This window comes from Gobio gobio (assembly GCF_949357685.1).
Source record: "Gobio gobio genome assembly, chromosome: 1".
Classification (NCBI taxonomy): domain Eukaryota; kingdom Metazoa; phylum Chordata; class Actinopteri; order Cypriniformes; family Gobionidae; genus Gobio; species Gobio gobio.
The window spans coordinates 55,164,734-55,177,949 of NC_137097.1; the positions used below are offsets into that span (position 1 = coordinate 55,164,734).

General features: G+C 36.9%; 1 protein-coding gene across 5 annotated transcripts in view; it reads right to left on the bottom strand.

Moving 5' to 3' along the window:
* Window positions 1–1,336: 1,336 nt before the first annotated feature.
* septin9a (septin 9a) overlaps window positions 1,337–13,216 on the bottom strand; it is a 100,579-nt gene continuing 88,699 nt past the window's right edge. For all 5 annotated transcript variants that reach the window (XM_079825300.1, XM_079825303.1, XM_079825302.1 and 2 more), the window contains 5 exons: window positions 10,441–10,558; window positions 5,933–6,028; window positions 5,760–5,856; window positions 4,152–4,203; window positions 1,337–2,795 (listed from right to left, as the gene is read on the bottom strand). In XM_079825300.1, the coding sequence (XP_079681426.1) occupies window positions 2,663–2,795; window positions 4,152–4,203; window positions 5,760–5,856; window positions 5,933–6,028; window positions 10,441–10,558 (496 nt within the window). In that variant the 3' untranslated portion in view covers window positions 1,337–2,662. The remainder of the gene's footprint in view (window positions 2,796–4,151; window positions 4,204–5,759; window positions 5,857–5,932; window positions 6,029–10,440; window positions 10,559–13,216) is intronic.

Below are 13,216 nucleotides of genomic sequence, written 5' to 3' on the forward strand. Positions count from 1 at the left end.
TGAAGGGGCAAGTGAAAGAGAATTTTACTTGCCCGACCGGACAAGTTTCCTATTTAAAACGTCAATAACAACAAATAACTATGGAATCACCAAAATGCAAGAATGATTCTGCATTCATTTAGTGTAAGTGGTGATCGATAGTGGATAATACTGTATAATAAACTGATGGTAACAATGTTGTTCTGTTGACGCTTACAGCCTCTCCAGGAGAAATCACAACAAATGAGCGCCGCTCATACAAAGAAACTCTGTTAACATACACCGTTAAAATGACAAATTGTGGAGTTTTTATATTTATAACATATGATAGCCTACAGTTAAGCAACATCACAGAACCAAGACTGAATAGGCATACCACCACGACTAAAAATGACACTGATTTCATATGACCGTTCCATAAACAATTAATTAACATTTAAGTCACTTACATTTTAGATGCAATATTGACGGTTCGATTTCAGCAGCAAAAATAGTTCCAAACAAAGATCACAGCAGAACCGTAAGTACTCTCACACATAGCTCTCACGGCAACAGTGTGTTACTGAATGATTCAGCGTTTTGAATGAATCGGTGTAATCAAAGATTCAATGACCTTTTCGTAAACGACTGCCTCATTCTTGAATGAATCATCCGTTTGAATGAATGATTCAATGACTCACTCATTAAGACGGTCACCTGCTGCCACCTACTGGTGGTTTGGTTTCATCTTTCCAACATGTCTTATTTGTATATTCAAACATATTTAAAACAATCTCATAACATTATTTAATACAGAATAAATTATTTAATTTGATTGGTAACAGCCCTATAGTGTCTTATTCTAATTACATTTCTAGATCAAATAAAAAACAAATAAAATGAAAGCGGAAGCATAGGCTATATTTAATAAGATTATGAAAAAAATGCCCTTTATAAAAGGTAAAAATATGACAAATATGCAGATTTAAATATGTCAAAGCGGATTGAACACTGGCGAGAATATTGCTTCAAAATAAATTATATTTACAACACAAAAAAATAAAAACATTTCCGGATAAGCAAATGTTTTACTCGGACGACACCGACAGATTTACTTCTCCGAAGGACAAGCATGTGAACCGGCTTAATGTCGAGCCCTGCAATACCCTTGTTAAAAAAAGTAATTAATGGTGGAGATGCATTAGAACTGAGCAAGTTTCATATACTTCCAGAAAAGCAAATGTCAATAGTGTCGAAGATCTTTTCCTAATGTCAATGGAGTGGAAAACAAATCTGTCCCAGGACCACATAATGTGAGCAATTACAAAGTCTAGACACATTTACGAGTCAAATAAGCATTTATAAAAAGAGTCAAAATAATTATTTACTATTTAAATCTTTATTTCTTTAAAATAACAGGACGTCAAAGTTATTTGTGTTACTCTGAATACCAATACAAAAATTGAATCACTATGAATATACAGCACAGTACAAAACAAAGATATCTTCCCAATGACGAGCATTAATAAAGGGGTTTGCAGACAAGAACAAAGCCTGAGGAGCTTCCCCGATGTTAAAAGTGGCTCCCCATCAGACGGTGGCAGGCAGCTTTAAGGCACACAGACATCTTGGCACTTAAAAGTTTCCTCTCGGCTAAGACAAAACAGGACACCTAAACTGACAAAAGATTTCCACATATTCAGCATGACTGGAAGAGAGCGAGGCGTTCTGGAAGGTTTAAGATAAATGGCACTGAATATGGCCTGATAAAAACACTGTACCAGGTGGACAGTATATACACACACGATGAAACGATTCATTAAAATACATTGAATGCACTGCTATTCTCGGTCCAGTTTGGGTCACATTCTGCAATAAATAAGATTGTCTATATATAAAGTATGTGACAATCTCATTTAATCCACATAAATACTATTCAGTTTGGATAATCTTTCCAACACAAATCCCAAACCACATCACTATGTTTTTATATGGTACTAGGGGTCCAATGAGTCAGTTTTCCTGTAACTATTTGCACAGATGTGATGAAACAAATAGCAGAAACAATGGCACACCAGGTTCTCCATAATGCTGTAGGCAACTAGTATTTGTTTTGTAGGTATAGACGTCAGATATCCTGTAGTTTTAGAACGTGGAATGGAACTTTTAAGGTGCTGCCACATCGGCTCTGGGTTCAAAAGATGACTTAGCCGTGTCTCTTATCGGTCTCGCTCAAAATTAAGCATAAATATTAAGAGAGCATTCAAAGAATCAGATAAAAGGAGCTTTCTGAGCAATTTCCTGTAAAATAATCATGGTGATATCAAAAGGAAGAGTGATGCTGCATGTGAGGAACTTTTTGCACAGCTTGACCAATCAGAAATGGCCTCGTAATCAACTTCTTCACGCACAGACACAGACCTGAAGCATCAACAGAGCGAGTCAAACGCATGCAGTATATAGAGAAGCTCTTTAACAGCTGTATTTTTGACCTCTCCGTCCCTCCAGTGCCCGTGCAGATGGCTTGAGGGGTTAAGAGCACTGTGCTGGAGTTTTCTTGGAGGTAAAAGTCATTATGTGCTTCTCTTGATGGACCTCTTCAACTCGGTCCATGGCTGATTGAAGGGGGCGGAAAGGAGCGTAAGGTGAATGGAGGGTTGGGGATTGGAGAGGAGTGAGGAACAGGGGTGGAGGGGTTGTTCATTTAGATTTCGTGTGAGGCCGGATGGTGCTCGCCGAGGCCGTTTGCCTGAGTGTTATTCTCGTTGAGCCGACGGACGCGGTACATCTCGTAGTGGATGCTGCTGGTGATGTCTTTAATGTTCTGCATGTGGGTTCTGCAGGACATGAGCCAATCACAGAGTTAGGATGATGAAAACACGCCCAGCACATCACTAACACTTTCACTCAGAAATAAAGTTCACCTCAAAATAACAATTCTGTCAATATTCAAAGGAACACTCCACTTTTTGAACTCCTGAAGATAAACAGTTGAGTTTTACCGTTTTTGATTTCATTCAGCCGATCTCCGGGTCTGGCGGTAGCACTTTTAGCATAGCTTAGCATAGATCATTGAATCTGATTAGACCGTTAGCATATCGCTCAAAAATGACCAAAGAGTTACGATATTTTTCCTATTTAAAACTTAACCCTTCTGTAGTTACATTGTGTACAAATACAGACCGAAAATGAAAAGATTTTATTTATCAATTTTTTTTATTTATAAAATTTTCTAGACCGATATGGCTAGGAACTATACTCTCATTCTTGCGGAAAACTATTGAAACTCTGTTTATGAGCTATGCTAAAAGTGCTACCGCCAGACCCGGAGATCGACTGAATGGATTCGAAAACGGTAAAATTCAACTGTTTAACTCTAGGGGAGTTGAAAAATGAGCCTATTTTAAAACAAAAAACAAAACTGAATTTAATAAAATTTTTCGATAAACAATCCTTTTAATAAAGTTACTGTACACTTGTGAAAAGGCAGTAGCATACTTTTAAAAAGAGTACTTATTACAGAAATAATCTGCTTAAAAATAATATATTTTAGAACAAACAATATGTAATTTTTTCAGACACTTAATTGCAATGAAATGAAAATATATTATAGTTTAAATTTATATCAAATATCAGAGTGCTTTTTTTGTGCAATACTCAAGTTAATCTTTATATTACTTATATTGTCTTTTAAATATGGTTAAAGAGCACACTGTCCTGATAAGGATGGTATGATAAACTAAAATATACTTACATGTCATTCCATACTTAAATTTGTATTTCAATATATTTGTACTTACACAATTTGTAATGATCAAATTGAAATGTATTACATTTAAAGTTAATATTTTTAAAACTTAACATTAGGTAACACACTACAGTTAAACTTATAATCAAGTGTGTTTTAGTATGTTAGTGAACATCATCTTTGAAGTGCGACAAAAAAATTATTAAAACATGATTTTAAATGTACTTTTAAAAGTAATTTGAGTACTTTTTATTGTACTTAAGAAACAGTCATGAACATGTACTCTCTTTAATTACACTTAAATGGCCTTTTATTTCATAATATTTTATTATTTGCAAGTAAAGTTTAAAAAAATAAATAAACATTCAACATAATTAAGCACATTTCTACAAGGGTATACTGTAATAATTTTTGTTAAACCACAGGATAGACTTAATCCACTGACCTTATAAGGAGGTCCCGCAGGTAGGCAAACTCACAGTGGGCAATATTCTCAACTATAGACACCAAAACCAAACAGACACAGAGTTAAAAACAGAAGGTAAAGAGCACCATTTAGATCAATTGGAATGTTCTTCCTCTCTAGCCATTTGGAGCAACGTATAAAGCAAAGACCACTTGCTCACTGGGTAACACTAGGTAGCGGTGGACAGAGATAAGATAACCACCCCAGTCTCTAGTAATTCCATTTAAATCGAAGCCTTCCTGAAAGATTACCATAAGTGCTTGACAAATGCCTGGATGAGAAAAATGTTTATGAATTATAGATTATGTCAAACTCCATGAATGAGACAGAGAAAGCCACCATGGAGCAGACATCCAGTGCAGGAAATGAAAGGTTTTCAAAGAGACTTAAATAAGAGGAGTCGAGCTCTTCAAAAAGATTACAGGATAATTACAGAGTCATTTGACTCTCAAAACAGCTCACCAAAAATTAAAGAGTTTTACTATGTGAGCAGCTAAGCACATCAACCACCCAGATACATGTAGTTACTATTCAAACACGGTTGTATATTGCTTGAAAATAGATCTTTTTCACATGTCTGGGCTTCTAAGAAGCGCAAGTCATCAAACTTCTATAGCAGTGAATATAATTTTTGCATTTGCTTTTGCTGTAAAAGCCATTGATTACAGCAGTCAGTTTTCTTTTTATTATTAGATTTGCGGTGTTGATATCTGTGGAAATGCAGCATGACAGTTTGTGAAAAAGATTAATGACATAATAGAATTAAACTTAAAGCTAGACTGTGTGACATTTTCCCCCATCTAGTGGTGAAAAGGTATATGACCATCCAATGAATTTTAGTTTCTGTTCCTCTCAATTCCGATTTCGTTTTAACTCCTACGGTGGCCGATTTAGTCTAATATTAACATGGCTTCCAGTTCGACCTCGTCCACATTCGACACGGTGCCATCGAGTGTTAAAACGCGAAAGGCGAAGCTTGAATTTACGGGTATGTCCCTCTTTGGCTAATGTACTTTCAAGATGGAGGGGCAACATGGCGACCCGCATTCGAACCCCTCACCCGTATGTATTTTCAATGGCATATTATAAACTTACGAGAATACTTTATTACTTGAAAGAAGTAAATATACATTAATGAGCACATATATTTTTGAAAGAACTAACTGTTTTTAGCTAAGAATAAACTAAAAAAGTTACACAGTGTAGCTTTAATATAATGATTGTACAAAGTTACAAACAATGTATATTCTAAATAAATGCTATTATTTTGATCTTTCTATTCATCAAAGAATACTAAAGTAATAATTAATGAGCTGCAGGCACTCGTGATAAAGGCATTTTAACTGTCCAGCCGCTTGCTGACTCACAGTCAAAATGATGCACTCATAATGGTCTTCTGAGTGGGTCCTCATTTACAAAGGATAAGGCTTTCTAAGGTTTGACTCATAGCTGTGTGTCTGTGGTTAATGAGCTCCCTTGATGTGCTTTTGGACCGTTGCTGTCTGCATGCATAGTCCGCTAATCACTTTCTCTCTCTATCTCTTTTCTAAAGCGGTTTAGAGACCAAAGAAAGCCACAATGCTATACCTTCAATAGTTCCCCATTTTGTTTTCCTTCCCAAGAGTCTTCTCCCATTGACCTGGTACTCCTGGTCACTTCCAACTACTGCAAAAGGAATCATCTCCTAATGGAAAAAATGAAGAAAACATATAATAATCACCATGTTTATAATAAACTACGGATGTGTAGCGCAAACTCACTCTTATTTTCTCATTGATTGTTCTGTCCTCTGCATCCTCATCGAACTCTTTCTGTGGATAGACGTCAATCCCATTGGCTCGAAGCTCTTCCCTGATCTACACAAAATGAAAACAAAGTCAAGTCCTTCAGGAGAAAAGTATACACAAAACAGATAAACATTAGCTGGACCATAATAACCTGATCGTAACCGGACTAGTAGCACAGTTGGAATTTGTGACATGTACCAACGTCAATCGGAATGAATTGGCCAAATCTGATAAAAATTTCATTCGGATTGTAAGGGGTAGTTTATTCCTTTTGTAATCCGATCGAGAGGGTATGTAAACACTTGAAACTTGAAAGTACTGCACATGTGCAATGACATAGAAATAGAGTAATGGCGTTGAGGCTGTTCTTTCTGTTTGATAAAGTGTCATAAATGATTGCCCTGTCATTCTGAAATTCTCTTTCCAATCATAGTCTGTGAAGTGGAGCAGGACAACGTCCCACCAGTCCTTGTTTCGGACTCTTATCCTCAAGACGCCTTTTTGGGCGCGGGAATGGGCATTTTTTACCGTTTGATAAATATAAACAGCACGGCTTAGCGGTTCATGTGCTCGTCGTCGCCTAATTAGGACACGAAAGAGTTAAATAATAAAGGCCCCGTCCACGCGGAGACACGTTTAGCTGTATACGTTAAAATTTTGTACTGTATCAGTGTTTCGTCCACACGGATCCGGCGTTTTGGGAGCATGAAACGGATATTTTTTGAAACCGGGTCCCAGAGTAGATAAATCTGAAACCAACACCCTTGCGTTTTCGTGTGTACAGCTAATCCGTATATTTTGTGAAACGGTGATGTCATCACACCATGCCCAGCACGGGAAAGACTAGAAGGGTGCTGCGTTCCAGTTCATTTTTATTATGCCCTTCACTCGTTAACTTCCCTCCCTCTCGTTCACTCGGATATGCGTCATTGCTTACGTTGCATGAGTGCCCACTACTGGAGGAACGTTTGCAATGGACTGAACTGGAACGTCCTAAGCCCTTGATCACTATTTTTTTCCTTTACGAAATTGTTTAATGCAGCATTCTATATGTATATAGGTGTGTTTGGGTTGTTTTAAATGTTTTTAAAAATAATACAAATATCATAGAGTTGTTTGTGGTGGGGTAAATTAAACGTGATATGCGGTGACGTCACAATCATATTGCATTGTGGTATATGAAGCTGCCTGAAGTGTACATATGAAGTAGACTTGCTCCCTCGGTCAAAATTGAGGGAGCAAGGGTCTGTCCATATAAACTTCCCATGTCCAAAATGGCGGCGGGGATTCCCCCCGAGGGGAAACTGGAGTGGAACGCAGCAGGGATACAACTACGGGCACTGGGCATGCGCATATCAATACTGCGTCGTTTAATTACTGTATTTGCATTATTGTAAGGGTATGTTTAGGTTTGGGGTAGGTGTAGGCATTAAAGGTCCTGTTCTTCGTGATCCCATTTTTCACACTTTAGTTAGTGTGTAATGTTGCTGTTAGAGCACAAATAATACCTGTAAAATTATAAAGCTCAAAGTTCAATGCCAAGCGAGATATTTTATTTAACAGAAGTTCCCTTTCAAAGCCTACAGCGAACGGCCGGTTTGGACTACATCCATGTACATCCTGCTTTAATTACGTCAGTAGAACAGTTTGTCGACTAACCTCCGCCCACAAGAATACGCGAAAAAGGGGGCGTGGTCTTGTTGCTCCCTCGTGGAGAAGAGGAAGTGTTGCGTTCGGTTCGGTTCGGTTCGGTTCGGTTGCGTTTGTCGCCATGTCGTTCAGACGCTGTTATTTTCATCCCGGAGTCAAATCACCTTTGTTTGGCCTTCAGGGGCTGTAGTTTGAGCGCGTTCATCTCCCAGTTATGGTAAGAGGCATGACATTTCCGGGCAACGTGCACTAAACTGCTGTCGAATCACAACACGGGAACCGCTGGCACAATCAGAACTCGTTACGTATTTCTGAAGGAGGGACTTCATAGAACGAGGAAATTCTCCGGCTGTTTTGAGGACAGTGAAAACGGCGGTATACAGATAAGTAAATTGTGTGAAAAATACTGTGTTTTTTTACACATGAAACATGAACACATGTTATATTGCACACTGTAAACACAATCAAAGCTTCAAAAAAACACGAAAAATGGGACCTTTAATAAAACACATCTGGTAAGTAGCAAATGTATTTATTGTTATTTTATTGTGAGATTTTGCCTCACCTCCGACTGTTGCCGTACCCCTTCTAGCTCTTCTTCTGCATTTTTAGTGTATTTCTGTGGCAGAATTACAGCGCCACATACTGGCCTGGCATGTATACTACATCGTTTTGAGCCGTTTTCATGCTCTCATGTGTACGCAGATATTTCTTGAAACAAGAAAAAAAAAAAGATCGGATAGGAAAAGATCTAGCTTCGAGTGGACGGGGCCTAAGTCTGCTTTTTAAAACAAAGGAAAGGAGGATGGTTAGTATGCAACAACAGCGGGAAACTCTGTATATTCGTGCAGTGTGCAAATGTCAAAAGATTAAATACGATCAGAAGCTTGTGACATATAAACGCGCACATCATCCCGATCACTTTATTTAGTGTTCATGTAAACACTACATTCGGATTAATCAATCAGAATGAATTCAATTCAGATCGAAGCAAAAAGCTTCCATGTAAACGTAGCTATTGCTAAAATCGAAAAATCTTTTTAATACGTCATTACTCTGCAAGACAGGAAGTGACACTCATTTTTTCTGGAAGTTAAGCTAAGACACATTTTTTTTTGGAATCCGTCAGGAGATTGTTTCCACAACAGAGAAAGATCTATGTCTGTGTTCCAAACAGCATGTGCTTTTCCTGTAAGAGGCACGCCAGCACAAGCACAAGGAGCCGTTGAGGTTTGCGAGCAAATCCTTACTGCGAAAAATGTGAAACGCCACTAACAACCCCAGAACAGACGTTGCTTACCTACACTTCATCATACCATGTGTCATCTCAGCTTCATACCACTGCTCTAAAACTACTTGCACTTCTCCACTGTGGCTTTGTTTAGAATAATCTTTTTAATTGTTTTAAGTAATTCACCATCATGCCATAAATAGAACTGTTTCTGTAGAAGCTTTAGAGACACCATCGGCAATTTTGTAAATCTCTTAGGGAAGAAAAATACCCAGTTTGCCAACTACAGCTAAAATAACAACATGACAGCAGACAGCCTGTACTGGGGCTCACTGCACAAAGATGCATATTGTATTTTGTCTGTTCTATAAAACCCCATAATCTGAATCTCTATGCAGTTAGCCATGAATTCATACAGCATGCCTGACACAGAAAATAAGAGTGTTCACGATAACGAAAAGGAATGATATTTTAAAAATGTATGGGGCAAGTTGTTATAAATGTTTGAAAAATTGTTATGCCATTTTCAAGAAAAAGTAAGTTTAATGTGAGTGACACACTAAGAAAAAATGTATTTTTAAAGGGTTAGTCCACCAAAAATTAAAATTCTGTCATTACTTACCCTCATGTCGTTCGATACCCGTAAGACCCACGTTCATCTTCGGAACACAAATTAAGATATTTTAGTCGAAATCCGATGGCTCAATCCGATGAAATCCATCTCACTACAGTGGTTCTACAATAACTTTATGAAGCAACGAGAATAGTTTTTGTGCGCAAAAAACCCCCTAAATAACGACTTATATAGTGATGACCGATTTCAAAAAACAACATCATCAAGCTTCAAAGCGTTATGAATCAGTGAGTCGTGTGTCAAACCGCCAAACTGCTGAAATCACGTGACTTTGGTGATCCAAACCGCTGAATCGACTCACTGATTCATAATGCTTCGAAGCTTCATGATGCTGTGTTTTGAAATCAGTCATCACTATAGAAGTCGTTATTTAGGGGGTTTTTTTTGCGCACAAAAACTATTCTCGTTGCTTCATAAAGTTATTGTAGAACCACTCTAGTGAGAGGGACTTTAGTACTTTTTATGGGTCTTGAGAGTGTAAAGTGCATTGTGCCAATGGAGGCCTTTCAGAGCCATCGGATTTCAACTAAAATATCTTCATTTGTGTTCTGAATATGAACGGAGGTCTTACGGGTGTCGAACGACATGAGGGTAAGTAATTCATGACAGAATTTTCATTTTTGGGTGAACAAACCCTTTAAGAATTTAATGTTTTCTTCTTTATTTTGATATTAGGAAAAGGCCATCCTGACATTTTTAACTCTTAAAATATTTAGCAAACACTGGTTTGCCACTATGTATCAATTGAATCTTTTTGAATAAATTAATAAATCGGGACAAAAAGTCAAAAGTCATTCTAACAAAGTCAAGACCAGCAGCACAACATGGCAGTCAGTCAAAATAACTTGTTTCTTTAGTTAATCGTTTGTCTCAATAGAAAAATAAGTATAGTGGCATGATCTTTCACTAAATAAACAATAGAGCAATAACATTAAGCATTCATCTGTATGTCAAACTTAAGCTCACCTTCTTTTTGAAGAAATCCCTCTCCTCCAGAGTCAGGGTGTCAGCCTTTGCGATGACAGGAACGATATTCACCACCTTGCTGAGACGTCTCATAAACTCCACATCCAAAGGCCTAAGACTGAGGAAATGACAACGGAGAAATAGATGTGATGGATTGCACTAGTTAAAAGGACTATAGCGAAACCTACTACATGAACCACCAGAGGGCGAAAAACACCCAAAATACACATGCTCTAGATATGACACGCTCTAAAGATGCTTGGGGATGGAAAGATTATTCATAAAGAGGTGTACGGAGACCTTTGAATGTGAAAGGGGGGGAAAAGTGAACAATAAAAGGCATATAGATGTAGATTCTTAGAACTGAACAAATCTCCTGCCAGTGTGACTGCAGCCTCTACGGCTGACTGTTTTCGACTCTAATTAGCCAAGTTGCTCAAAGCCAGAATGCAGCTGCTGGGATGTGACATCTGCCGTGCTGGACGGACATGAAACAGTCAGACATTCAAGGAAGCCTGCAGCACGCACTCTGGGGGCATCAGGCAGGACAACAAATCCATGAGTGTGCGGTTGGCATGTGCGTTCAGGGTCCTTAGATCTTTCTCAAGTAAGTTGAGTCTTAGAGGTTTTAGAGACATGGACTCTTAAGAGGAACTCATCAAAAAGCTTTGTGTATGTGCATAAATGATGTGTCAATAAAATGCATGAAATATATATATATATATATATATATATATATATATATATATATATATATATATATATATATATATATATATATATATATATATATATATATATATATATATATATATATATATATATATATATATATATATATATATATATATATATATATATATATATATATATATATATATATAAACACTACCAAATTCAAAAGCTTAAGGTCACTAGATTTTTATTCAGGACGCATTAAATTGATCAAAAGTGTTTGTAATGACATTTATAATGTTACAAAAGATTTCTATCTCAAATAAATTATGTTGAAGTTTCTATTCATCAAAGAATCCTGACAATTTTGTATCAAGGTTTACACATAAAATACTAAGCAGCACAACTGTTTTCACAGAAAATAATAAATGTTTCTTGAGCAGCAAATCATCATATTAGACTCTGATTTCTGAAGGATCATGTGACACTGGAGACTGGAGTAATGATGCTGAAAATTCAGCTTTACATCAGAAATAAATCACATTTAAAAAAAGAATATTCAAATGGAAAAGTTATTTTAAAATGTAATATTTCACAGTATATTCCTCTTTTACTGTATTTTAACCAAATAAATGCAACCTTGAGCATAAAGAGACTGCTTTCAAAAATATAAAAAAAAAAAAACTGTTGAATGGTATGTGTATATTTACTATATTTTATTTGATATTTTTCAAGGGAATTTCAGAAGTGGTTGACAACATTATTATTATTAGGGATGCACGATATTATCGGCACGACATCGGAATCAGCCGATAAATGCATAAAATATAAAAATCGGCACCGGCTGATATGAAAAAATTATGCCGATATGCCTTGCCGATATGATAACGTGTTGATACGAGCCTGCAATAACTCACATGTGCAAGGACTGCTGTAGTGATAAGATCATGTCAGCCGTGTGGTCATTCTTGAAGCAAAAACAAGCACATACATTGCATGTATGGTTATTTATATTGACCGTTTTTAAATACTGCCTTGAATTTGTGAATGTACAGAAGGACGTGACCGACAACATAGGGTTGCCGGGTTTTCACAACAAAACTAGCCAAAAACAATTGCATCTCCCCACTCTCTAGCGTGCGCAGCAGCCTCCACAGCAGCAGAAGCCTCCTCCAGGTCCTAGTGCCCGCCCACTAAAATGTTATATATATGTAGGGGGGGCACGCTGTTGTTACAGTAATAAAATGAAAAGTAGAATACACAAATAAATTGAAGTTACTTTTTTTTCTGAATAAATAAAGCAGCAATGATGTCAAATTTCAAACATGACACTGTTTCAAATTAAATACTTGTATATACAGTTTATTAATCTGTAATAAAATTTTATGAAATGGATGATAAAAAAATTTACAATTATTTTAGTGCTCCTTGGATTATTTTTCATTTGAAGCTAAAGACTGAAGCTGATGCCATGCCACCCCCACATAGGCACAAACATTAAATCCAAAAATAAAATATTTAGATTACAACTGAATCTGTCTGGGATGAAAAAACACTGACTTTATTATTATTATTTTTAGAGAAAATAGACTCTTATTATAAAAATAACTTTATTAACATTTATTTATCTTTAACAAGTATCCTTTTAGCAAGGAGACATCAGAAATCTGAAACCAGAATGAAAAAAAAAAATGTTTTTGCTCAAAATGGTGTTTCCAAACAAAGGGAAAAAATAAACATGTATCGGTATCGATATCGGCATCGGCCAAAATGAGTTGAAAAATATCGGCATATCGAATATCGGCAAAAATCCTAAATCGTGCATCCCTAATTATTATTATGTATTCCCAGAGCAGATTAATATTTTCTGTGATCTAATTCATACTTGTTAGTCCACAGGCTCTTAATATTTACTCTGCACTATCCGATGTTGGTCAGACAGAAAAGCATCCGTCCTAATACAGGTCCGAGCTAGCCTGACAAGCCAGACCCACATCAAGATGTTGGGTCTGGGAACTCACCATTCGCAGGGCTCAATCCGAGGGGCGGGATAAACGGTTGTCTTTCAAATTCCCTCTGCACGCATAGCGCTACAACCAAC